Consider the following 27,605-nt stretch of genomic DNA (forward strand, 5'->3'; position numbering starts at 1 on the left):
TACATTGCAGATATGCTCATAGAATATAAACCTAACAGATCACTCAGATCAATAGGATCAAGTCATTTAGAAATACCAAGGGTTCACTCAAAGCAAGGAGAGTCTGCTTTTAACTGTTACGCCAGCTTCCAGAAGAGATCAGATGTGCTCCAACAGTAGCCACATTCAAATCCACACTCAAAACACATCTTTTTATGTATGCATTTGCTGATTGAGCACTGTGCTATGTCCAAACTGTTTGCATTTTATTTTATACATATTATCTTTTTATTAGTTTAATTCCTTTTCCTGTTTTTATTTCATTTTTTTAATGTATTTTATATCTTTTATTTATCATCTTGTTATTTCTGTCTTTTAATGCATTTTAAATATTGCTGTCTGGTTGAAAGAGCTGGGAGAATTAGGAAGAAAGCATTTGTGATTAGGTTTAAATTTGGATAAGGGGACAAACCATGGGGAAATTTGAGCTGTGGTGCATGGTTAAGATATCTCTGGATTACAGTCAGGACACTTTCCAAAGGGGGAAATTTCCAAAGGGGAAATTTGAACTGCGTTGCATAGATAAGATATCTCCGGAAGGGGGATTAGGGCTGTGTGGCGCAGTTTGAGGTGTCTTGGCAAAAGGGGAGATTGAAACTTTGTTTATCAGTTTGAAGTGCCTTAACAGGTAGCGGTCCTGTCGTGTGAGGAAGATCCATTTAGATCTGCTCTGATGGATAGATCCGTTTAGATCCACTCTGACGGACAACAACAACAACAACAACAACAACAAAAAACTCCCTGAGACTTCCTAGCTCTTCCATCCAGATAGCAAAATTCTGTTTTTACTATTATTTCTATTCCTTATGTTCTATTTTTATTATTATTCTTTATGTAAAGCACTTTGAATTACCATTGTGTATGAAATGTGCTATACAAATAAAATTGCCTTACCTTGCCTTGCCTTGATATCAGAATTAAAAGAAAACATTTTTTAAAATAGTTTTGCATAATCTTCTATTATCGTTTCTTTCTTAAAAATAACAAAAATATTAGTATGCTTATAATTTTTGAAAAGAAAAACAAAACCTTTTTGTCTGAATAATCAAAAGTTATGTTAAAACATGCAGATAAAACACATAAACCCTTTATGATTTTGATTTCCCTCACAGATCTTGAAGTTTATCAGACACTGGTTGTCTGTGAGCTGCTAGACCTCGACAAGCCTGGACAGATGATTATCAGAGATGCTGCCAGAGGCTCCACCACAGATGAGCTGCATTACTTTAACAACACATTTACTTATAAAGTAATTTTAAATATTTCACAAGATAAGCTCAAACCGCACCTGGAAGAATTTAAGCAGGAAGTTGAAAATACCTTTTACCCAGTTTGTATAAATACTCTCAAGAATTACCTCAAAAAGAGAGAAGATCAAATTAATAGAAAAGGTACATACTCAAGAGCACCTCTTCATTCCCTAAATGTGTTTTATGAAAAGAATTCCAGATGTTTGGAGTAAATATTCAGGATTTAAAATAAATGTATTTTATACATTTAAAATATGTAAAAAATGTATTTTATAATTTATTTTTATAAGTATTTTATAAATGTAAAAAAGTTATCTGAATCACCTCTTGTTTTTTTCCCCCCCAAAGTAAAACCACGAGTCAGATTCCTTCAGAAATCAAACTCAGATTCTGGAGGGTTTCGTGTGAGCTGTTTGGCGACAGGATTTTACCCTCGTCACATCAACCTGACCCTGTTCAGAGATGGACAGCCTGTATCTGATCATGAGATCACTGGAGGAGATCTGCTGCCCAATGGTGACGGGACGTACCAGATGAGGAAGAGTCTGGAGATCAGTGCAGACAAACACAAATACACCTGCTCTGCCACACACCTCAGTCTGGACAACAAACTGGACGTCACTTTGGGTAATGAGGAGTGAAAAAGTAACATATACTATGTAGATTCTAATCTGTTTGTAACCTTTTTAATTTGTTTCAGAATTTGAGCCTGGTGACCCATTTAAATCAGTAATAATCAATTTTCATTTTAGTGTTAGTGTTAGTGTTAGTGTTATTCGTCCACATTCTTTCCCAACTTCCCATTCTTTTCTCCTCTTATCACTAGAAAAGCAGTAAAGACTTGCATCCAAAAAACCAAAAGCCGCACAATGTGGCATCGCATATTATATTCCGAGTTGTGTTGGGGTGAAAATAGCAACAGGTTAGTGTCAGTAGTTCAACGAGTGCAACCATTTGAGTCATTGACATAGAATGCACTGTACACCTAAACAAAATGGCGCTCCCCATTGTCCAAATATGTCATGTTTTTTTTTTGTTTTTTTTAATATTGTAAATCTTTCATGGGTTTTCTACTACATATTTCAGTAAGAGACATCATTTACATTATATAAAGCAAAACAAGTCTTAATACCAGGGGTTCCCTTTAAGTAATGTTGTTTACCAACTCATAATTAGAACTGATTGATGAAAGTTAATTATTGCATTTGTAGGGGAGAGCGGGGTAAGTTGTCACATAGGTAAGCTGCACTCTTCATAACTCCAAAACTAGAGAGGCTCTATTTCAAAAGTCAAATAGCCACTTTGTGTGACTTCTTCTTCTATAGTCAACTTAATGTTCACATGTGGTCAAGATTGCTCTAATCTGAGGTTAGCACAATTGTCTTATTTTTTGGCTTAAAAAGTAAAAAATTTGCACTTTAAATTTTATGCAATACAACTTTGTTAGGTATGAATGTTAAAAATTATTATTTTTCACAACATAGAGGAGACAATGACGTGTCTTTTGATACTTTAGCTGACGTGCTATGTTGAGTGAACCTTGAGATTTAGCCAACATTAGCACACATGTCAGTTTGGGGCAAGTTGTCTCAATGACTTTGGGACAAGTCATCACATGTGACAACTTGCCCCAGTACAAATAAACACATAGAACATGCTCAAAAAAGAGGTTCAACATGTTAAGTCAGTTATGTTCAGAGATTAAACATGTTAAGTTAAGCGAGTTATCTGCAGTATTCCATTCCGTTATCATGGATCTATGTGCAAGCCAGAGAAAGTTTGAGTTTAAAGTTCAAAGTAAAGTGGTCTTGCCACTTAATGTGTTTGGATTGAAATAATTGTTTTTCCAAATTCTCTAGGTATGATTGCTTATATTTCCAGTTCTGCTTTGAATTTAAAAATTAAAATCAATAATAACAATTAAGTAGTTGTGTTCTTATTTTTAGATAATCTTGTGTGACAACTTACCCGCCAATGGGGCAAATTGTCACAGATGCACATTCTCTATTCAACAGTCTACAACTCCATAATGAGATAAGATATGAAAATGTAATGAATACAACATATGTGCCAAAGACTTCCTTCTTTCATTTGGTATGACATTTATACCATTGTGATGTATGGTGCTCAGTAAATGATAGACAGTGTGAAAAGTGTGACAACTTACCCCGCTCTCCCCTATATAATTTGTTTTTTTCAGAATTTTAAGAAAACGTGTAAACAACTTGAATAAAAGAAATGTGTTCAGTCTGTCATTAATGTTAGACTGTTCGGCAGTCGAGACGTGTTAAAGACGGCACACGCAAGAAGACTCTTCTGGAGTTATATGTCATCAATATGTGACCCGTTCAGTGATGTGAGCTGCATTTACATGCCGGATAGAAATGGTGGCTAGCAAGAAAAAACAATCTAGCGTTACTTTTGTCTTTTCTTGATGAGAAAATGAAAAAAACAAAGATGTGTGTGTGCAGCAAGTGGTGGTTTGTTGTTGTGTCATTAATTGCATCATCAGGTGCACTCCTATTGGTCAAAAATTCTAACAATGACAGAATTTCGTTGGAGGTAAAATTTGATCAAAGTGGTCATTAATTGGCTGTTGGCGAACATGTGGCGATCAGAGTCTTCAGATTTAGGTCCAGGTGGACCAAAGGAATCTTTTATGATTCTCAAAAGTTGTGATGGCTAAATTGTGGCCAAAATTGTACAGTGTTAACTCAGCTTTAATACATATGTACCATGTCTGGTCTGTGTTTTGCTTCAGTTGGACTTTGTTAGTTTTGCTCTGTTCTCAGTTTAGTTTTCCTGTTTATGCTCATATTTTGCCATAGTTTTTGATTTGCCCTCATGGGCTTAACCTGTGTGTTAATTATCTTGTTTAGTCCCAGTGTGTCCCAGCCCTGTTTTTGATTCAGTCTTTGTCTGATCTTGTCTATGTAACAGTGGTCGTTCTGTGTATAATGTGTTTTATTTCACGTTACCCTGAGAAGTGTTATTTTGCGCTTGATTTAATTAAAAAGAACTGCTTGCAATTAGATCCAGCTCTTTTATTTTCATCCTTGCTGCAACCGCTGCTGACAATATTTATTTATTTTTTTATTTTTTTTACAATAATCATTAAAACATTTTATGAGTTGAAAAATAAATAACTGCATTTGTAATATCTAACATCTTTTCATTCACATAAAGCATGGGGCACCTATTTTTCTCTATTTCTTCTCTTTCTCTTCATGATGTTTTAAACTTATTAATCTCTGATAAAGATATAATTATTCACACTCATGTTCCAAACCTAAATCATTAGGATTGTGAAAAATTAAAGTTTATTGAAGTTCTGTGATCTTTTACTATATATTAATAGATTAATGGACATTTTGGACAGGATGATTTTTATATACAAATAATGAACAGGATGATTGTATACATTTTTATCACTTAGCTTAAATATGTATTTTTATTTTATTTAATAATGAAATTCAGAAGCTACATAACATTTAAATGTTTCCCAGAATACAAAATACGTATAATTGTTTCCCTGACAACCAGTTATCCTCAATGTTCGTCTTCATTCCATACTAAACAGAACTTATACTGACAACTGGTGGTGTGGATGCAGCATCACCAAACGTTTTCAGCTATTATCACCATCAATCCACTTCATGAAAATCATCTTTTATTAGGTTACTGATATGAAGGGAGTCTTCACCTCACTGTGAGTGGACATGGTTTAAACATTTTTCAGAAGTATTGTTCATTGTGTAACTCAACCAGTAGCATTAGCTGATTTTTTTTAAATCCCTTTCATTGATTCTTTGAGTACCTTTATATACAGTAAAAAAGCAACAAAACGATGAAAGTAGTCTTTGGTATATGTTTCTCTCTCCACAACTATGCCTCTGCTCTAACAAAATATCTGAGATTTTTGCAACTTGCAACTTGTTTGACTTGTTCCAAACCTTGTTCCTGCCTCATTCATTTTTCTGTGTGTGCTGTCATTCCCAACAGCTGCTTTTACACGTAGGATTTGCCTTTAATCAGGTAGTAAGTGTTGTGTATTTTAATTGTGTATTTTAAACAAGTACAGCTACAGTCAGCATGTTGAGATCCCACAACAAAACTTCAAAATGTATGACTGATTCAGTTTCGCTGTGGGATCTCAACATGCTGACTAAGTGAAAATGACTTTTATTGCTGTTTCTCACAGGTTCTCACTCCTTGCAGTTCCTTGTAACTTGCATTAAAAGAGAGATGCCACTTCCTGAATTTAGTGTTTTATATATGTTGGATGACATCCCAGTTGGATATTATGATTCAGAGAAGAACAGCTTCATTCCAAGAGGAAATACTACAAATGAAGATGAGGAGGTTGATCACATAAATTATGGCATTAGGGAATATTTGCATCCTTTTATTTTGGGAAGACTTGCTGGAAGATTTGTGAACAAAACAGAAAAGAAAGTGCAATGGGAAAACATACAAGTGACATTTAGACAAATTTTGCATGTATCATGCATGCAATAATTTCTTAAAAAAATAAAACTTAAGCTAGACTAAGCTAGTCAAGTTATGAACATATACTTTGGTGGTATTTGTTAAGAATAATCTTCTCAATCTTAACAGGTCCTGCAGTTCATCAGATGATGAATTTGTATGACGTGTCGGACAATGACAAACCTGGAGAGTTCAACACAAAGATTGCTTTTGATGGTTCCACTCCACTACAGATGAAATGTATTTTATTGATAACACATTAACATATGAAGGCATAGAAAAACTGACAACACTACATCTAGAGATACACAAATGGCGTTATGCTACTGTATACTACCCATGCTGCACAATAGGTCTCAGAAAGTACCTTAAAAAGAGAGGAACGCAAGGAAAGAGGATAGGTAAGAGTTTCTCCTGTTTGTAAGACTGCCTATGGGGTGATTTGAGTCATGGATACAAATGAAGACATGCACATGGCCTAAAAATGGCTTAAAAATTAATATTTTCTTTTTTTTCATGAGTGAATAAGTGCTTATAACCTTCATAAAATGTTGATCATCAGGCTCTGGAGTTCAAACTAAATATTACTTGTAATAATCTATATAATACTGTGGAAAGACAGACAAATTATGCTATTTCTTCAGTGTCTTCATTTTTATTCTGTTGTAGAATAGGCTACAAGTATTGTATCATTCATGATATACTGTAAAAGAGTATTTTCATACATTAATTAAAATAATCATTTCATACATTTTCATTTTCAAACTGGACGTCACTTTGGGTAATGAGCTCTTACCGTGCGTTCACACCGCCGCCGGCGAGAGCGTCAACATTCGCCTTGGCCGCCCTGCCAACAACGCTGTACTGTTCATTCAAACCGCCGCCGACGGGGAGGTCAAAGCAGAGCCAAAGTAAATGACAAGTCGCGTCAACCAATCGGAAGCCTCTCAAGCGAGGACCTCTACATTCTAATTGGTCGCCGCCGAACCGCGTCATAGCTCATTACCATAAAGTTAACCTGATTTCAACTCTCCTCGACGCTCTCACCGTCCAAGACGCGCCGCGCCGCTCTCGCCGGAGCTCGCCGCCGGCTTTCATTGAAAATGAATGACTAGCGTCACTTTGACGCTCTCGCCGCCGGCGGTGTGAACACACAGTTAGAAAACAATTTAATAATCAAGACAAAAACATTTAAAGTCAATCTCTGTGTCTGTGGTTGTGGAACCATTTAATTTGGTGATTCCTTCAGTTGTGGTGGTTTTGGCTCTGATGATGGTGTTTGGAGCTGCAGCTGTTATATGGAAAAAACAATGTGCAGGTATGACAAGAACTGAAAGAAAACAAGAGACAGTTACAGAAAAAAACTTAACAGTTAATCTCCTCAGAGTTAAGACTCTGGAGAGGATCAGTGAATCAGGACACTCCATGATGATTGAATCACCATCATTAAATAACCAAATTTATCTGATCAGAATTGCATTTATTTATTTATTTTTTAAATAATCATTTTTTCTTCCCTCAGATGCTGTGAAGAGGTGGAGCCCAAATGCTACAGACACAGACATTGATGCAGTAATGGGGGTGGAGGATATAAAAAATGAGCCATAAACAACTTTCACACACTCTACTGTTAACCATAATCCAGTGTTTTTGTTGTTTAATTGTTTGATTTATGGCTGTTTAACAGTAATACAAGAATTGGCAAAACCGTAAAGAAACATCAGAAAATTAATTTATTATATTTCCATCTTATTAGGACACAAAAAATACAACTTGATCTTTTTTTTTTTTTTTAAATATGTCTTTTAATATTAATTTTAATATTTGCATCCCCCAGGATACGTTGCCACTTTGGGGATATAAATTAATTGAAAACTGAATTCTTGTTTGGCAATGCCTTTTACAACATTTTAAACTATTTTAAAACATTTTATACTCTAACAACATACAATAAACATCCTTTGTAACACATTCAAGAAGTGATAAACAATATTTATGAATACATTTATAATGTAAACTCATTTAAGTTAATTCGTACAAATTTCATACTAGCCCTAAAAAGGGCAAGACCATAAAGAGAAATCAGAAAGTTCATTTTTTGCTATTTTCCATCTAATTAGTACATAAATAATACAATTTCAGGATTTTTGGATTTTATTTTTTATTGTAATATTTGTATCTCCAGGATATGTTGCCCCTTTGAGTGTATAAATTAACTGAAAAAATAATGCTTGTTTGGCAATGCAAATTCAAACATTCATTCTCTCATAACCTAAACTAAACATTCTTTGTAAAATTCTGTTGAACAATAAGTATAATGCCTATTTATATATTACTGTATCATATTTAATACACACAATTCTAGGGCCTATAAATGATCAATATGACCAAAACTTTACTTTTCACATTACTAAAAATCTGTTGTACACAATCTACTTCATGCCTTCTGTCCTCTAACTGATAGTTCATACTTTTTTTATCAAGTCTTTTTTGCTCATAAATTTGCTTACGTACTGAATTGTTAAATATATCAACATTTATCATAAGGTGAGTAGATTTCCCACTACAGGTGGTCATGTTGTTTTTAAATGCTGCCCATGAGCTAAACAAAAAAATAGGAAGAAAGTCAATATATCTAAATATTCACAACAAACACCCTTTCAACAAGAAACCAAGACATGAGACAAGTGGCCAAGAGCGCATTTGGAGAGAGCATTAGATGTCCAGGGACGCGCAGAATGACGTAGAATTCACGGCTAGATGACGTAGAAGACGTCGGTTCAACTTTCATTTCGAAAGTATTTTTCAGACATGACGGATTGACGTCTTTTCCACGGTAATTAAACGTCCAGATGTTTCCTGGGTATATAGACAGAATTCTTTTCATTATCATTATTTTACTTCCAGCAGTTTCACCAAGAGGTAAGTGTTATGATATATATGCAGATTTTTAAATGTTTATATGTTGTATTTGACATCAAGAAATACATTTTCTGTTGCTGATAGTGAAGAATATTCATGATTTTAAAAACTGAAAGTGACAGTCACAGCTGAAGTCAGGTGAATTCCGTTAGGTCAGATAAGGCTGGAGTGTCAAAGCATGGTAATTCTTCCGCATTAATCCTGCATTCCGTTTTTTTTTTCCGGCTTAAAATGACCCCCGTAAATCGTGTTCAGTTATGCTAGTTACTGTATGATGACTGAAATCGCGAAATGGCAACAATTAACTAAATAAACTGCGAAAATGTCATGTTTTCTAATATGTCATGGACGGAACGGAGCGCAAGCTCGAGCGCTTTGGAAAGGAGAAAGCTGCGCGGACGCGTTTTCCGTGCGTTAATCATAACTTAATCACTTAATTATCTCAGTAACTTTAACTCTGCTTCAGTGTTATTTTAACTCTATGTAGAGAGGGACCATATGTTCTCTGAGCAGATCGAGCTGATTTAACTATGGGGATTTTGCTGTGTATATAGGCTAAGTGTGGTTTTATTGTGGTCACTTGATTACCCAACAACCCATTGTGTCTTACGATGTGTAACACATCTTAAAATAAATAAATAAATTCAACATGTAAAAATGGTATGTTTAATTATGGTTGAAGCCTGGGCTGGAGTGGGGTCCATTTTTAAGGTGCATTCCCGCCATGCTGAAATCACCGTAATTGTTTTTACAGGTTCTCACTCTCTGTGGATGCTTATAACTTACATTAATGGAGAAACACAATTTCCTAAATTATCTGCCACATTTATGTTGGATGACATCACAGTAGGATATTATGATTATGAGACAAGAAGCTATGTTGCAAGAGGAAATACTACAAATGAAGATGATGTAATGGATCCAAATCACCTCAATACCATAAGCAATTATATGATTGCTCATTTTATTGATAGATCAGATTATCTGAGACCCATCAACCACACAGAAAGTAAGTTCATTTGGCTAAATTGTTTTTAGCTTTGAGACAGATAATTATATCACTGCTTATATTATGACTGTGTTTCGTGTCTATTAATGAAAGATACATACAAAGTTTCTTTTTGTACAAAAAAATACATAAGTTCTTCAGATGAACTGAATGGTAAATATTTGTTTATAATTTAGAGCTAGTTTCGAAATAGTTCATGTGGCCAGGTGTATTGACATTTTTTTCTTTCCAAACAGGTCATATAGTTTATCAGGTGATGGCTCTTTGCGAACATCTTGACAATGATAAATCTGGCCAAATGATCACCAAGAATGCATATAGAGGCTCCACAATTGATGAACTGCATTTTTTGGATGGCAAATTCACATATCACGGTTCTTTAAATTTCACGACTCAGCAAATAAAACCCTATCTAGAACTGTCCATGTGGCGTCATGAGAATATATTCTACCCAGCCTGCATAAAAACTCTGAAGAATTACCTCAAAAAGAGAGGAACACAAGTCAACAGAAAAAGTACTTATACATGTATTTTCTCAATGCAATGATACTATAATTACATACATTTATATTCATAGGTACATTCCCTTATTCATTTTTCTCTCATTTTTTCCTTCTGCAGTAAAGCCGCGAGTCAGACTCATTCAGAAATCAAACTCAGATTCTGGAGGGTTTCGTGTGAGTTGTTTGGCAACAGGATTTTACCCTCGTCACATCAACCTGACCCTGTTCAGAGATGGACAGCCTGTACCTGATCACGAGATCACTGGAGGAGATCTGCTGCCCAATGGTGACGGGACGTACCAGATGAGGAAGAGTCTGGAGATCAGTGCAGACAAACACAAATACACCTGCTCTGCCACACACCTCAGTCTGGACAACAAACTGGACGTCACTTTGGGTATGAGCGCTTACAGAAAACAATTTAACAATCAAAACAAATCAAGTCTCTCATCTGTGGTTTATGTTTCAGAGTATGAACACGGGGAACCATTTAAATCAGTGACTCCTTCAGTTCTGATGGTTTTGACTCTGATGGTGTTTGGAACTGCAGCATATGCTAAAACTGCATGGAAAAAACGACGTGCAGGTATGACAAGAATTAAAATAGATATGGGTTTAGAGAACAACTTACTGGAATTTTCAACATAATGGACATTTCATCTATTCCTTTAAGACAATATGTATAATTTGGGTATTCATAGTGTTTAGCTATAGTATAATATTGCCTTATTTCTTCATTTTTTGATTTAGATTCATGTAGAAGTGTTTATTCTACTCCTTCTTGTAAGTACTTTTAGTTCCTTATTTGTTAACGATTATATAAAGCATTAATTGTCAGTTTGTTCTCAAACAGAAAATACTGTTGTCACAAACCATGTCTGTCCATGTTGCATGTACACCTGTAAGCAATGTTGGGGTAACGCATTACAAGTAAATTGAGTGAATGTGAACACATTTACTCATCTCACTTGCACGAAAACATTCAGTATTCCTCAAAATGAATAAAAACAGTGAAATGCAATCTCAGAATTTCATGCAAACCTGTAATAATTAGCTATTTTAAAATACACTAATATACTTTATGTATTTAATCTCACTTTATTAACCAATGTCTTTGCTGCTGACCTTCAATGATCCAATTCAACCTACTAATAAGCAAAAATTACTGTAGATTAGATTTAGAAATAAGCAATATTTCACAACAGCATTATTTCACTTGTGAAAGCACATTATATGGGGCGTTAGAACGCATTTTTCTATTCTAATGCGCTACTTTCCCATTGTTTTTCTATGTGAACAGAACAGATGGACGTGCATGACCATTAAACTTGCGTCTCGCGTCTTTTGCAGTGCCTCGCACATGAGTGCCGCATTTTTAAGACGTGGTGCCAAGTTAAAAGAATTTCAACTTTTACACGCAGCGCTGCTCATCAATGTCAGTTCCAAAACAGTTGACCAATCAGAAGAACTCAGAGGCGGGGCTCATTATTATCTTATTTTCCATGTCAAAACTCGTATCTATCAATTCTTCTGTTTGCCTATTTCTGTTATTTCCGTTATTGTCATTATTGCATCACGTCTCGAGACCCTCGCGTTCTATGCTGTGCTTTGCGTTTTTAGACGCATTCTGTCTGAATGGCCCTTATCATTATTATACATTATTTTATAATATCACGGGTTCAGTTCCGTTTCAGCGTTGTATTTTCTTGATTATCAGTCATAACATGTCCACATATCAGCATTTCACTTTTATATCAGTTTTATTGATATATTAATTTTAAAATAGTGTTTTTAAATTTTGCTGCTGTCTTACTGCTAGATTAAGGTTACTGATTAAAGACTTCCAACTTTATTGTGTACAGTAAAATTTGTAAAATGAGCAGTAATTTCTCATGAACATTCACTAAGCATTATATTTCATTTTCAGCATCTAAAGAATCCCTGGAATCTAAATAAAAATAAATGATGTGATGTCCTGACCCAAAACAACATGGATGAGTGGAGAAACATCTTCAAACAAACAAAACACATAGGCTACTGATAAACTGTCAGAGTTTTCTTTTTTCATCAAGAAAATATTTACTACTTTTAATTATTACAGTTACTAAATTGATGCCACACAACTCCCATTATAATTCACTTGTTGAGACTTCAATGTCTGCAGGCAGTGCTGGGTGTTGTGTAATATTCAGTTCCTGTGAAAAACTGTTCCAGTGGGTGGAGAATATGTATATTCATGATGTTTCCCATTGTGGGCGTGTCCTTAAAGGGATAGTTCACCCAAAAATGAAAATTTGATGTTTATCTGCTTACCCCCAGGGCATCCAAGATGTTGGTGACTTTGTTTCTTCAGTAGAACACAAATGATGATTTTTAACTCCAACCGTTGCCGTCTGTCAGTCAAATAATGGGAGTGAATGGGAACTCGAACAATAAGAGTCGAAAAAACGTGCATAGACAAATCCAAATCTCGTGATGACACTCTGATGTCCTAAGACACGAACCGATCGGTTTGTGTGAGAAACCGAACAGTATTTATATAATTTTTTACCTCTAATACACCACAATGTCGCGCTCTGACAGCGGAAGTAATGTCTAGCACTCATTGAAGTCTATGCGTGAGACATCACTGCCGTTGTCAGAGCGCGATCAGACCTCACTAAGCGAGTGCTGAATGCAGTTGGACATAATGGTGTATTAGAGGTAAAAATGATATAAATACTGTTTGGTTTCTTGCACAAACCGATCATTTCGTGACTTAGGACATCAATGTGTCGTCACGAGCTGCAGGGTTTAATTTGGATTTGTCTAAGCATGTTTTTTCGACTCTTATTGTTCGAGTTCTCATTCACTCCCATTATTTGACTGACAGACGGCAACGGTTGGAGTTAAAAATCATCATTTGTGTTCTACTGAAGAAACAAAGTCACCTACATCTTGGATGTGCTGGGGGTAAGCAGATAAACATCAAATTTTCATTTTTGGGTGAACTATCCCTTTAAGACAGTGCAAACGAATGGAACTGAAAATACTAGTGCAAGCTCCTCAAATAGCAACTTTTTAATGGATTATTTTAAAAAGGTAATGCAGTTTCAATGTTAAGCAAAAGTTCACATTTTCAAAACAATGTATAGTTTGTGTGATAAATCGTTTGAGCTATTTTGCCTGATTTATACAGGCATTCAGATTAATAGTTAAGGACACAGCTGAGCAAACAATGAGCGAATAATGCAAGTCTAGACTAATACAGTTTTTTACTCTTTGAAGTTTTTAGCTTCTGAGGATTTAAATTTTATGTGAATAGTTTGATTAGTAGCTTAGTTGTCATTCAGTGATTAGTACTACAGTGTGTTGATAACAAAACCTCTACAAATGTATCAATGGACTAATAAAAATGTATATAGCTAGCCTGATTATTCCGTGTCATCCTTTCTTGTTTATTTTGTATCTAGCCAGTGTTTCACAGCCTCATACACCCCTTCAGCATGGCTCAAGTTCCCTTTATCAACCACGTTTTCCTGTTTTCTCATAATATACTGGATATCATGTAGAATTATAATTAAAGTCACACAAGTAAATGCACATTTACTTGTATCTGTTTTTTAAAGCTTTAACAGTGAAAAAGTGAAAGTGACATGTGAAGGCCAATTATGGTAACCCATACTTGGAATTTGTCCTCTGCATTTTATCCATCCAAGTTAGTGCAGTGACACATTAGCGGTGAATAGTGAACACATGCTGAATGTTGAAATCTGTGTGAATCAGGCACTATCAACTGAAAGATATTGTTACAAATACCAATTAAAAGTTTCACAAAATGTTCAAACTTTAAAACATCATTATTAAACATGAAAATGAATCATCTAACAACTACATTTAACAGAAGTGATCTATTTACTACTTCTCTTTCTTTAAAACCACAAACTGTGATTTCTTGATCAAACAAAATGAAGAGATTTACAAAAACAAAGTTCCAAGTGGCCAACCAAAGGGAACATGAATCACCATAATGGTGAAAAAAAACACTTTTTAGGAAAATCAACATTAATTTATGAAGTCAGCTTCTCAAATTATTCAGTTGTATTGACAATTAAAAATTACAGATAACTTTGGGAAAAGAGTGGATGCAACTGCAGATGTGAAGGAAATGGGTGAATCTTTTCTATTAAAGGTGCCCAAGAATGCTTTTTCACAAGATGTTATATAAGTCTAAGGTGTCTCCTGAATGTGTCTGTGAAGTTTCAGCTCAAAATACCCCATAGATTTTTTTTAATTAATTTTTTTAACTGCCTATTTTGGGGCATCATTAACAATGCACTGATTTACACTCGGCGCCGCCCCCTTAAATCGCGTGCTCCCTGCCACACGAGCTGTCGACTATATTACAGCGCATTTACAAAGTTCACACAGCTAATATAACCCTCAAATGGATCTTTACAAGATGTTTGTCATGCATGCTGTATGCATGCTTTGAATTATGTGAGTAAAGTATTTATTTGGATGTTAACGTTTTATTCTGAGTGAATTTGAGGCTGTCCTCCGTGGCTAACGGCTAATGCTACACTGTTGGAGAGATTTATAAAGAATGAAGTTGTGTTTATGAATTATACAGACTGCAAGTGTTTAAAAATGAAAATAGCGACGGCTCTTGTCTCCGTGAATACAGTAAGAAACGATGGTAACTTTAACCACATTTAACAGTACATTAGCAACATGCTAACGAAACATTTAGAAAGACAATTTACAAATATCAGTAAAAATATTATGCTATCATGGATTATGTCAGTTATTATCGCTCCATCTGCCATTTTTCGCTGTTATTCTTGCTTACCTAGTCTGATGATTCAGCTGTGTGCAGCTCCAGACGTTAATACTGGCTTGTCTAATGCTTTGAACATGGGCTGGCATTATGCAAATATTGGGGCGTACACCCCGACTGTTACGTAACAGTCGGTGTTATGTTGAGATTCACCTGTTCTTCGGAGGTCGTTTAAACAAATTAGATTTATATAAGAAGGAGGAAACAATGGGGTTTGAGACTCACTGTACTGTATGTCTTTTCCATGTACTGAACTCCTGTTATTCAACTATGCCTAGGTAAATTCAATTTTTGAATCTAGGGCACCTTTAAGATTTCAATGGCTGCTGGGATTCCCCCGAGGGGAAGTGCTTAGGGAAGTTCACAAGTGCATCTAAAAGTAGAGTGGAACGCAGCCCTTGATTTTCCACTCTGCAAACATAGCGATGAATCCTCAGTCCATGTGCTTCTGCGCTGTGTGGGGGGAGGGGGAATTGTCGTCCAGTACACATGCGTAACATCATGTCTTGAACATTTTTTGTAATTTTACTCCAATTAAGTTAGTTATGGGAAATACCTGTTCTAATATTTCAACAACAATTAAAAATTTGTACAACATTTCAGCAGTTTTTCAGGTGACGAGTCATTGCGAACAGAGTGACAATGAGAAGTCTGGACAAATGATCACCAAGACTGCTTTTGGAGGATCTGCCGTTGATGAACTGCGTTTTCTTGATGCTCAATTCACATTTCAGAGTTCTTCTAATTACAAGCAACAGAAATAAAACCCTATCTAGAACTGGCCATGTGGAATCTTGAGACGTTATTCTACCCAGCCTGCATAAAAATTATGAAGTTCCTTAAGAAAGAAACACAAGTAAACAGAATAGGTATATCACCAAAGTTTATGGTATTTTCTTCCCTTTAAAAACAAAACTAAATTGTCAGTTTACAATGGATTATACAGCATGATGATACAATTATATGCAACAACCATACATTTTCATATTTTACAGTATTTTCCCTTATTCATTTTTCTTTCCATTCTTTCCTTCTGCAGTGAAACCGCGAGTCAGACTCATTCAGAAATCAAACTCAGATTCTGGAGGGTTTCGTGTGAGTTGTTTGGCGACAGGATTTTACCCTCGTCACATCAACCTGACCCTGTTCAGAGATGGACAGCCTGTATCTGATCATGAGATCACTGGAGGAGATCTGCTGCCCAATGGTGACGGGACGTACCAGATGAGGAAGAGTCTGGAGATCAGTGCAGACGAACACAAATACACCTGCTCTGCCACACACCTCAGTCTGGACAACAAACTGGACGTCACTTTGGGTAATGAAGTGTGAAAAAGTATACTATAATCTGTGTTTCTAATGTACTTGTGACCTTTTTAACTTGTTTGTTTCAAAATTTGATCCTGGTGAACCATTTAAATCAGTGATTCCCTCAGTGCTGATAGTTTTGGTTCTGATGTTGGTGATTATTTATGATGTTTTTTCACTTTGCTATTAAAAATTACCATGTATTTTCTCAGTTACCTTAATGCTTCCTCCACAACTATTCCTCTGTGCTAACTGAGATAAGAATGAGAATTTGTTATAAAATCACAATAAATTTGTATTGCCGCCATTTGTTTATTACTATGCTTTAAAAGTGAGACAGTGTGTAATCAGTATAACTGGTTACACATATAACTCTCATGTGAACCGAGGTGGTTCCAGGAAATAAAACTTAACTTGTTCTGAACCTTGATACCTGACATACTGAAAACTTCTATTGAGAAAGACATGTTTTCACTAGCTTTGAGAACAACATGAAATTATTAGTTTTCTTCTGTGTGTTGTCATTTCCAACAGCTGTTTTTACAGGTAGGATTTCATTAGATTTGCCTTAAAATCAGGTGCATTCAGGTGTTGTGTAATTTAATTTGTACATGCTTATTTTAAACACTTACAAAATATTATTGTTTCAGTTCTGTGTAGGATCTCAACATAACTTAGATTCTTCTGTACAGTAGTTTGATTGCAAATGAAAATGGTTTTTCATGTTACCTTCTCTCACAGGTTCTCACTCCTTGCGGTTTCTCGTAACTTACATTGAAGGAGAGACGCCATTTCCTACATTTAGCGTTTTATATATGTTGGATGACATTATAGTTGGATATTATGATTCAAAGATGAACAGCTACGTTCCAAGAGGAAATACTACAAATGAAGATGAGGAGGTTGATTATATAAATTATAGTATAACTAAATATATGCGTCCTTTTATTTCAGCAAAATTTTTAGGGAAAATTTCTAACAAAACAGAAGGTAAGTTAATTTGGAAAAAAATACAACTCTCACACACACACAAAGTCAGATCTAAGCTTTTAAAGCACTGATAGTCCTGAATTCAGCAAGACATGGAGTTTGTTTTGACATCTGATATTCTTCTCGATCTAAACAGGTCCTGTAGTTTTTCAGATAGTGAATCTGTGTGAAGTGCTGGAAAAGGACAAACCCGGGCAAATGATCACCAAGTTTGCTTTTGAAGGCTCTACTACAGAAGAAATGTGTTTTATTGATGACATATTAACATATCAAGGCATAGAAAAACCATCAACACTATATCTGGAGATGTACAAATGGCGGCATGTAAATATAGGATACCCACTCTGCACAACGAATCTCAGGAGTTACCTTAAAAAGAGAGGAACTCAATGGAAGAGAAGAGGTACGTTTCCACTGTTTTTCTCCTGCCTTTATATGCACTGTCAGAAAAGCAATTACATTTAATCGAGTATGTGTGATTTTTGAGTCACTGTTATAAGGAAAGGCACACAAAAATATAAAGACAAAATAGAGCTTGAAAATGAGCTTTTTAAAAATCAATCTCTCGTTTCTTTTTTTATGAGTGATCAGGTGTCTTCACAAACTGTTAATCAAGCTCAGGAGGTCAAACTAAATATAACTTGTACAAATTGAGAAAATGTTGCAGAAAGAGTGTCTTTCTTGAGTGTCAAAGTCTCTTGTAGAATGCTAGTATTAAATTGTATCATTTAGGATATAAATGAGTGTTTTTCCATATTCGTGGTTCATTTTTTTCTGCAGTAAAACCGCGAGTCAGACTCATTCAGAAAGCAAACTCAGATTCTGGAGGGTTTCGTGTGAGTTGTTTGGCGACAGGATTTTACCCTCGTCACATCAACCTGACCCTGTTCAGAGATGGACAGCCTGTATCTGATCATGAGATCACTGGAGGAGATCTGCTGCCCAATGGTGACGGGACGTACCAGATGAGGAAGAGTCTGGAGATCAGTGCAGACGAACACAAATACACCTGCTCTGCCACACACCTCAGTCTGGACAACAAACTGGACGTCACTTTAGGTAATCAGGTGTAAAACAAAACAAATAGCAAATGCATCTTTAACCTGTTTGTGACCTTTACAACATTTTTGATTTTTCAGAATTTGATCCTGGTGAACCATTTAAATCAGTGATTCCCTCAGTGCTGATAGTTTTGGCTCTGATGTTGGTGTTTGGAACCGGAGTCCTCATATATAAATGCAGGAGGAGACGAGCAGGTAGCATCTACAAAATGAAAATGATCCATTTAATCTAGATGCATTAGATAAAGTATTTTTGTATTTATGATACAATACTTGATTGCCCTTAATAATTCTGCTGTTTTTTTAATACTGTCTTTGATGTTCTAGCTTCATCTAAAAGTGATTATTCTGCTGCTTCTAGTGAGTATTTGGTTTTAATTTTTTTTTAATTTATCTTATAAAATTCTCACTAATTCTTCTAACTAATTCAAATTCAAATTATTTTTGTTTCCAGCATCTGAAGACAGTTATGAAACAACATCAACACAAAACACAACAGGAGGCCTGATAGATGAGTGAAACATCTCTGAACTAAATAAATGATCTATCAGGAAGACTTCTAATATAAAAAAGATGGGATTGTTTGGGCCAACGTACTTTATTGCATATATTAATATTAGTCTAAATATTTTCATTCTTTAAATTCTTATGTTGTTTGGCTTATTTTTGATACATATGTTTTTTTTTTTTTTTTGAAGATTTGTAATTGTACATGCTTTGTATGTGATTATTATCATTATTCTGTATATATTAGTTTCGATAACATGCCTGTATGCCTGACAGTTGGTATAAGATACTGGAAACCATTTGCAGAGTGTTTCTTATATAACAGGGAGGGCAGTTGTGCTGCTTATGGGCTCAAATATGACAATACTTCATGGTGTTCATAATATAATTATTGCACTGTCATCTAATAACCATCAACCTATAATGAAAGTCAATGTTTGTTTTTATTGCACATTTACAGTGTATCTACTAATAAATATAATTCACAAATTGGTAGAAACATGTTTTTTCCCCAAATGTTGGAACTCAAAGAGTTTCATTTGTCTCATCTCATCTTCATTTCTGGATAATTGTGTGAATAGTGATACTGATACATTTTTATCAATCATTAAATGTAACTACACTGTTAAAAATGAATGTTATTTTACAGGTGATGGTCTGTCATTATACAATAAAATATCTGTTGTTTTACAGATATTTGCTGTACCTTAAACAGTAATATATCATACAACACAATGCATTCTGGGTAATATTTGTTGTTTTTGAGAAAGCAGCCTACAGCAGTATACTGTGAATTAGCAGTGCTCAATGTCGACACTCAGAGGCTGTGTCCCAAATCACACCCTACACCCAGGCCCGGATTACACAGTGTAGTGCCCTAGGGTGACCACATTTGAAGTGCCACCTCTGTGCCACCAAATCCTCTAGTGAACAATTTTTCTCTTCCCATACGAAATTCTTGAACTGAAGAAGTTCATCTCCAGGTCATCTGGAGATGTGGATGAAAGCACAGTAGCATGTTTATGCACACCATCACAGTATGTATTGATATCAAACAAAACCCCAAATAGTCCATTCAAGTCCCTGTATGCATCAATGTGTTTTAGCAAGACAGGACAGCAACCTGTCAATGGTTACATTATATGTTTCCACCTTAATTTGCTGACTTCCATTTAGGATCTTGTCATTCTCCGTGGACTCATTTGCAAATATTTTTATTTTTCTCACCCACTCGTGTTGATAGAAATGAGTCACACACTTCCAAGCCAGCACTGTTTAACTGGGGCCCAGCTGGTTTTGTCCACAGGCCCCACATGAGTTAGCCCAGATGAAATGAACACTGCTCAGTGTGCACACTACAGGCTGTTAAATGTAACACAGAAACATGCTGGAGTTAATGAGATAATTAGGTGATAACGAGCAGAATGGTCGGCCGACTAAGTTTTCTCAGTGTGTTCCGCACGGTCGGCTGAAGTTGGTCCTCGTCGGCCTTTTTTTTCGGCCGATTCGACATGTTAAAGGTGCCCTAGATTGTTTTTTTACAAGATGTAATATAAGTCCTAGGTGTCCCCTGAATGTGTCTGTGAAGTTTCAGCTCAAAATACCCCATAGATTTTTTTTTTATTAATTTTTTTAGCTGCCTATTTTGGGGCATCATTAACTATGCACTGATTTTTTTCAGCGCGCCGCCCTTTTAAGAGATGCGCTCTCTCTGCCCCACGAGCTCTCGACTATATATACATCCCATAAACAAAGTTTACACAGCTAATATAACCCTCAAATGGATCTTTACAAGATGTTCGTCATGCATGCTGTATGCATGCTTCGAATTATGTGAGTAAAGTATTTATTTAGATGGTTACGTTTGATTCTGTGTGAGTTTGAGGCTGTGCTCTGTCGCTAAAGCTAACATTACACACTGTTGGAGAGATTTATAAAGAATGAAGTTGTGTTTATGAATTATACAGACTGCACATTTAAAAATGAAAATAGCAACGATTCTCGTCTCCGTGAATACAGTAAGAAATGATGGTAACTTTAACCTCATTTAACAGTACATTAGCAACATGCTAATGAAACATTTAGAAAGACAATTTACAAATATCACTAAAAATATCATGATATCATGGAGGTTATTATTGCTCCATCTGCCATTTTTCGCTGTTGTTCTTGCTTGCTTACCTTGTCTGTGCACAGATCCAGCCGTTAATACTGCCTTTCCTTGTCTAATGCGTCAAATGGGCTGGCATTATGCAAATATTGGGGTCATACATATTAATGATCCCGACTGTTACGTAACAGTCGGTGTTATGTTGAGATCCGAGTGTTTTCCGGAAGTCTTTTAAACAAATGAGATTTACATAAGAAGGAGGAAACAATGGGGTTTGAAACTCAATGTATGTCTTTTCCATGTACTGAACTCTTGTTATTTAACTATACCGAGGTAAATTCAAATTCTGATTCTAGGGCACCTTTAAATCGGCGTTGGAGCTCGTCGGTCCGTCGGGCCATCTGATCATTCTGATTGGCTGTTCAGCTACTGCCGTCTGCTGTTTCGGAAAGGCATTTCATCTCACGCAGGCGCAGAACTGACGTGCTGCTTGGCCGTCGGCTGTTTAGCGTCAGTTTGGTGTGTCAGGGTAACTTTGGACACATTTGGACACAGACGCTGCCGACGTGAGCAAACCCCGCAGTCTGCTTTCGTTGCCACTAGTTCGTCGACGTCGGCTTGGTGTGTTCTGGCCTTAAGAAGAACCAACCTTTAAACTGATGTTCTTACTTGTTCTGGTCATTAATTGCCACATTGATTAGTAATTTGATCTCATTAAGTAACATCAATCTACCAATAACATAAAATCAACATTCCACTGTTTAGGAATATTTTGACTCAGACAGTAGCATTAGCTGATTTTTTTTTTAATTTTAAATCATTTTTATTTACTTAATCACTCAGTATCTTTAACTTAAAGGCACAAGATGTTTTTTTTTAGCCAATAGGGGTCGCTAAACTCTTCAAAACAATAAAGGCGTAGATTGATGACGCAGTGAATGAACGTGGAATCATGGAACTTATCGTAATTTCGATGGATCTAATAATGTTTATGGCGAAATAATAATAATGGATGAGTGAATGCATTCATGTTTTTAACATGACTGTGGTATAAAGCAGGGCGTGGCCGAGAATCGCGGGCGCGATTGCTAATGAGAGACAGATATCAGTGCCACATGCGAGTCCCAGGGGATATAAAGGAATGAGGATATTTCAATCTACTGAACTACTCGTAAAGCTGAAATACTCATCATACAGTTCAGTTTATTTGAAGATTTAAAATTGTGAGGTAAGCACTGTCCTATGTATTAATTTGTTGGGTGTATGAGACTTAACAGTAAGCTAGATCAACATTAGAATGTCCAGAGGTGGAAAGTCCAGGGGTCAGAAAGTAAAAGTCCTGCCATATTTTTCATTCCACCCACTGAAGCGGTGTTAAAGTTAATGAGATAAATAAGTGATAAATTGAGTGATGATTGACCATTATTGAAGACACCTGATGATAACAAGCAGAATCACCAAAGGAGAAAATCACTATTTTTAAGTTACCATTGTGGAGATGAGTGTTTGCTTTAATTGAGCTCCTGACCCTTGACTTTGTAATATTAGATCTTGTTTGGGTAGTTAACTGAGTTTTAATGGCCAGACAAGTAAATAAAAAAGATGATCAGTTGGTGTTAGTTATGTTTTCACATAATCATTAATTTATCTGAATTACTAAACTCATTTAGGGCCCAATCTTAGTTAGATTCAGAGGTGGGAAGTCCAGAGAGTAAAAGTTCTGCCATATTTTTATTCCACCCACTGAAGCATTAATGAGATAAATAAGTGTTTAATTGAGTGATGATTGACCATTATTGAAGACACCTGATGATAACAAGCAGAATCACCAAAGGAGAAAAATCACTATTTTTAAGTTACTATTGTGGAGATAAGTGTTTGCTTTAGTTTCTTGACCATTGACTTTTTAAATACTATAATTTGTTTGGGCAGTTTTAACTGCATTAAAACCAACCAGACAAGCAAAGTTAAAAGATGATCAGGTGGTGTTGGTTATGTTTTCACATGATCATTATTTGATCTGAATCTCTGAGTTAGATTTACATTATTGATTACAGCAGCACTGTGATTCTACAGAAGATCAACTTAATCAATACAAATTTTTTTTGAAAGTTATCCTTATCACACAAAAAAGACTTATTTTAGGCACACACAGACATCAAGAATCAGCGTACGAATCTCAACAACGGTGACAAGCAACATGTTCTGATAAACAGATCAACTCTGAACATAAGAAAACAAGCTACTAAAAAGTCACAGAAAAACAGCAAAATTTAAATAGTGAGCATAAAGAAAATTACAAAGATGATTAAGCTCATAATTTATTCATGCAGCAATGCATGATGGGAGCCATGGATGAATTTTGATTGGTGGCTCCCAGAATGCACTGCAACATGCTTTATTACTCTCACCACTGTTGAGATTCACAGGCTGATTCTTCATGTCTGGGTCTCTAAATGAAAGCGATCTTTTTTTTGATCAGAACATCTTTTGCAAAATCCCTCAGATTATATTGATAAAGCTGATGATCTTCTGTAGAATCACAGTGCTGCTGTAATCAATAATGTAAATCTAACTCAGAGATTGGGCTCTAAATGAATTCAAGTCAAATTACAATTATGTGAAAACATAACCAACACCTGATCATCTTTTCGCTTTGCTTGTCTGGATGTGATAACTCAGTTAACTGCTCAAATAAATCTAATATTAAGAGTCAATGGTCAAGAGCTCAACTAAAGCAAACACTCATCTCCACGATGGTAACTTAAAAAAAGTGATTTTCTCCTTTTGGTGATTCTGCTTGTTATCATCAGGTGTCTTCAATAATGCTCAATCATCACTCAATTTATCACTTATTTATCTCATTAACACCGCTTCAGTGGGTGGAATGAAAAATATGGCAGGACTTTTACTTTCTGACCCCTGGACTATACACCTCTGGTAGTAAGGCATCAAGGCACGTCCGAATTCAATGTTAGCTTCACTTCCTGTCTCATGAGATACCTTCATCTGATCGATTTTTGAAGGAAGCATGGCTGTATCCTTAGCTGCCTTTGATATCCCACAATCCTGTGCTTCATTCTGTGACAGTTGAGCTAGAAAAATAAAGATGGCATCCAAAAGTTGCATTTGCTGCTCAGTTTGTATATAAATGTACGATTTTGACCAACATATTTCAATTTTGATATCATTTCTATCGAGAAATTACTACTGTAATAATTAAATATTTGTTTAGTTCTCACCAAAGCTCGCGCTATATTGCTGTAGATCATTAAACTGTTATGCTGCCTCAGAAGTCTGTCTGAAATCAGTTTCGTGAGGTACCTTCATGCACAAATGCCGTACAAGTCATTTTCTTATAAGACAGCGAGGCAGCAAGACAGCTACCTAGGTTTTCGGACGCAGCCACTATTTAAAATTGTGAATTTCTCTGAATTTACAAATTCTTGGAAACATTTAGGATAATGTAAGTACACAGCAGAACAAAATATATAACACTGTGCAAGTGGTTTTTGGATATTTTAATATAAAAATCTTACAAAAATCTTTAAATAGAACAATAAAACGATGAAAGTAGTTTTTGGCATTTGTTTCTCTCTCCACAGCTATGCCTATGCTCTAACAGATGTGAGATTTTTCCAGGAAATAAAACTTGCAACTTGTTTGACTTGCTCCTGGACTCATTAACTAAATGTGGCTGTAGAGAAAAACATCTTTTTACCAGCTTGGCAACAGCATGATATTTTTTGTTTTCCTGTGTGTGCTGTCATTCACAACAGCTGTTTTTACAGGTAGGATTTGCCTTTAATCAGGTAGTACAAGTGTTGTGTATTTTAATTGTGTATTTTAAACAAGTACAGCTACAGTCAGCATGTTGCGATCTCACAACAAAACTTCAAAATGTATGATGATTCAGTTTCGCTGTGGGATCTCAACATGCTGACTAACTGAAAATGACTTTTATTGCTGTTTCTCACAGGTTCTCACTCCTTGCAGTTCCTTGTAACTTGCATTAAAAGAGAGACGCCACTTCTTGAATTTAGTGTTATGTATGTGTTTGATATGGAAGCCCGTTTCCGCCACTAAAAAAAAAAAAACGGCCACTAAAAAAAAAAAAAAAAAAAAAAAGATTAATTGCGACTTTTTATCTCAGAATTGCGAGTTATAAAGTCAGAATTCTGAGATATAAAGTCGCAATTGCGTGATAAAAAGTCGCAATTGCGTGATATAAAGTCAGAATTCTGAGATATAAAGCTCAGTATATCTCAGAATTCGGACTTTATATCACGCAATTGTGACTTTATATCTCAGAATTCTGACTTTATAACTCGCAATTGCGACTTTATATCTCGCAATTCTGACTTTATAACTCGCAATTGTGACTTTATATCTCAGAATTCTGACTTTATATCACGCAATTGCGACTTTATATCTCAGAATTCTGACTTTATATCACGCAATTGCGACTTTATATCTCAGAATTCTGACTTTATATCACGCAATTGCGACTTTATATCTCAGAATTCTGACTTTTTATCACGCAATTGCGACTTTATATCTCAGAATTCTGACTTTTTATCTCACAATTGCGACTTTATATCTCAGAATTCTGACTTTATAACTCGCAATTCTGAGATAAAAAGTCGCAATTAATCTTTTTTTTTTTTTAGTGGCTGTTTTTTTTTTTAGTGGCCGTTTTTTTTTATTTTTTATTTTTAGTGGCGGAAACGGGCTTCCATAACAAACAGCTTCATTCCAAGAGGAAATACTACAAATGAAGACGAGGAGGTCGATCACATAAATTATGGCATTGCTGGAAGGTTTGTTAACAAAACAGAAAGTAAGTGCAATGGGAAAACATACAAGTGACATTTAGACAAATTTTGCATGTATCATGCATGCAATGCTGTAATTTCTTAAAAGTAAAATAAAATAGGACTTAAGTTATAAATAAAGTTACTAATGTTACTAATGTAATTCTTCTCAATCTCAACAGGTCCTGCGGTTCAACAGATAATGGGTTTGTGTGAAGTGTCGGACAATGACAAACCCGGGCAAATGATCACTAGGATTGCTTTTGATGGTTCCACTACATATGAAATGAGTTTTATTGATAACACATTAACACATCGAGGTGTGGAACAACTGACAACACTACATCTAGAGATACACAAATGGCGTTATGCTACTGTATACTACCCACGCTGCACAACAAATCTCAGAAAATATTTTAAAAAGAGAGGAACACAAGGAAAGAGGATAGGTAAGCATCCACTGTGTTTCTCCTCTCTTAAGAAAAGAAATGACATTTTATCCGGCTTATAGGGTTTTTTTGAATTATGGAAAGGCATGCAAAATTTAACCTGAAAATGGCTTAAAAATTAAGCCTGTTTTAAATTTTTTTTTTCATGAGTAAACAAGTAATTGTAACCTTCACAAAATGTTGATCATCAAGGTCAGAAGGTCAAACCAAATATTACTTGTAAGAATTAATAAAATGCTGTGGAAAGTCTAAATTATGTTATTTCATCAGTACCCTAATCTTAAATCTACTGTAGTTATTGATCATTTACGATATAAAAATGTATTCCGATATCCTATAGACATTTTTTCCTCACAGTGAAACCCAAAGTCAGGCTCCTCCAGAAACAACTGTCTTCTGGGTTTCGTGTGAGTTGTTTGGCGACAGGATTTTACCCTCGTCACATCAACCTGACCCTGTTCAGAGATGGACAGCCTGTATCTGATCATGAGATCACTGGAGGAGATCTGCTGCCCAATGGTGACGGGACGTACCAGATGAGGAAGAGTCTGGAGATCAGTGCAGACGAACACAAATACACCTGCTCTGCCACACACCTCAGTCTGGACAACAAACTGGACGTCACTTTGGGTATGAGCTCTTACAGAAGATATAATTTAATAATCATAACAAAAACAATTCAGTGCAAGTCATGTTTCAAAGTATGATCACGGGGAACCATTTAAATCAGTGATTCCTTCAGTTCTGACGGTTTTGGCTCTGATGATTGTATTTGGAGCTGCAGCTTTTATATGGAAAAGACAATGTGCAGGTAAAACAAGAACTGAAAAAATAAAGCGCCTAGTAACTTGTTCAAAAACAAAGAACAACATACAGAATTTTTCATTTTTGGGTGAACTATTCATTTAAAAGAAATCCAAAATAAATATTTGAAATATATTGTCAAAAACAATTTCTTTTTTAATTCCTTTGGTGTTTAGACTTCTTTAAAAATGGTTATTCTAATCCAAGTAAGTACTTTTAGTTACTACCTTATTTGTTAGTATAGAAGTTCTGCTTGACTTTACATTAAATGATCAATCTTTTGTCCTCATATAGAACACAATGTTTTGTTAATGATTTCTGAGCATGAGAGAATACCACGAAATCAGATTGAAAAAACTAAATTAGAGCCCAATCTCTGAGTTAGATTTACATTATTGATTACAGCAGCACTGTGATTCTACAGCAGAAGATCCTGGGCCCTCATTTATCAACAGTGCGTAGAAAAGGTTCTATATTTTGTCCAACGAATGAAATTTAGAATGTGCCTAAGTACAAGAAAATCCGCATTTAT

At 35.5% G+C, this 27,605-nt stretch overlaps 4 protein-coding genes across 4 annotated transcripts; all 4 read left to right on the top strand.

Annotated features, from left to right (window-relative positions):
• Nucleotides 1–1,213: 1,213 nt before the first annotated feature.
• LOC137015612 (major histocompatibility complex class I-related gene protein-like) lies at nucleotides 1,214–7,385 on the top strand. Its single transcript, XM_067380661.1, has 6 exons — nucleotides 1,214–1,430; nucleotides 1,638–1,916; nucleotides 1,990–2,040; nucleotides 5,907–6,017; nucleotides 7,027–7,095; nucleotides 7,300–7,385. Exons 1-6 carry the CDS (start codon nucleotides 1,214–1,216, stop codon nucleotides 7,383–7,385), a joined length of 813 nt encoding a protein of 270 aa, XP_067236762.1.
• Nucleotides 7,386–8,577: 1,192 nt separating this feature from the next.
• Nucleotides 8,578–12,615, top strand: LOC137014990 (major histocompatibility complex class I-related gene protein-like). The gene is made up of 7 exons (XM_067379597.1): nucleotides 8,578–8,699; nucleotides 9,454–9,708; nucleotides 9,945–10,223; nucleotides 10,330–10,608; nucleotides 10,681–10,797; nucleotides 10,962–10,994; nucleotides 12,139–12,615. Exons 1-7 carry the CDS (start codon nucleotides 8,630–8,632, stop codon nucleotides 12,165–12,167), a joined length of 1,062 nt encoding a protein of 353 aa, XP_067235698.1. The 5' UTR covers nucleotides 8,578–8,629; the 3' UTR covers nucleotides 12,168–12,615.
• Nucleotides 12,616–15,455: 2,840 nt separating this feature from the next.
• Nucleotides 15,456–16,528, top strand: LOC137015613 (T-cell surface glycoprotein CD1b3-like). The gene is given in 5 exon segments (XM_067380662.1): nucleotides 15,456–15,513; nucleotides 15,634–15,798; nucleotides 15,801–15,899; nucleotides 16,070–16,348; nucleotides 16,425–16,528. Coding segments are annotated over 5 exon segments (705 nt in total).
• Nucleotides 16,529–16,781: 253 nt separating this feature from the next.
• Nucleotides 16,782–27,453, top strand: LOC137015615 (H-2 class I histocompatibility antigen, D-D alpha chain-like). The gene is made up of 13 exons (XM_067380663.1): nucleotides 16,782–16,884; nucleotides 17,080–17,328; nucleotides 17,465–17,731; nucleotides 18,109–18,387; nucleotides 18,468–18,584; nucleotides 18,717–18,749; nucleotides 18,844–18,904; nucleotides 24,612–24,633; nucleotides 25,726–25,846; nucleotides 26,003–26,269; nucleotides 26,627–26,889; nucleotides 26,972–27,080; nucleotides 27,368–27,453. The coding sequence occupies exons 1-13, from the start codon at nucleotides 16,830–16,832 to the stop codon at nucleotides 27,451–27,453; spliced, it is 1,929 nt and encodes a 642-aa protein (XP_067236764.1). The 5' UTR covers nucleotides 16,782–16,829.
• Nucleotides 27,454–27,605: the final 152 nt, after the last annotated feature.

The sequence above is a fragment of the Chanodichthys erythropterus genome, chromosome 24, assembly GCF_024489055.1.
Source record: "Chanodichthys erythropterus isolate Z2021 chromosome 24, ASM2448905v1, whole genome shotgun sequence".
Classification (NCBI taxonomy): domain Eukaryota; kingdom Metazoa; phylum Chordata; class Actinopteri; order Cypriniformes; family Xenocyprididae; genus Chanodichthys; species Chanodichthys erythropterus.

Bases quoted from the DNA above. Each gene is read 5' to 3' on its own strand.
- LOC137015612 (XM_067380661.1), top strand. From the start codon at position 1,214: ATGATTATCAGAGATGCTGCCAGAGGCTCCACCACAGATGAGCTGCAT. The intron at 2,041-5,906 runs GTGTTAGTGTTA...CAATCTTAACAG, and splicing joins AATAATCAATTTTCATTTTA to GTCCTGCAGTTCATCAGATG. The intron at 7,096-7,299 runs GTATGACAAGAA...TTCTTCCCTCAG, and splicing joins ATGGAAAAAACAATGTGCAG to ATGCTGTGAAGAGGTGGAGC.
- LOC137014990 (XM_067379597.1), top strand. From the start codon at position 8,630: ATGTTTCCTGGGTATATAGACAGAATTCTTTTCATTATCATTATTTTA. The intron at 8,700-9,453 runs GTAAGTGTTATG...TTGTTTTTACAG, and splicing joins TCCAGCAGTTTCACCAAGAG to GTTCTCACTCTCTGTGGATG. The intron at 10,609-10,680 runs GTATGAGCGCTT...TTTATGTTTCAG, and splicing joins CAAACTGGACGTCACTTTGG to AGTATGAACACGGGGAACCA.
- LOC137015615 (XM_067380663.1), top strand. From the start codon at position 16,830: ATGAAATTATTAGTTTTCTTCTGTGTGTTGTCATTTCCAACAGCTGTT. The intron at 18,750-18,843 runs GTGAGTATTTGG...TTTTGTTTCCAG, and splicing joins TGATTATTCTGCTGCTTCTA to CATCTGAAGACAGTTATGAA. The intron at 26,890-26,971 runs GTCACTTTGGGT...CATGTTTCAAAG, and splicing joins GTCTGGACAACAAACTGGAC to TATGATCACGGGGAACCATT.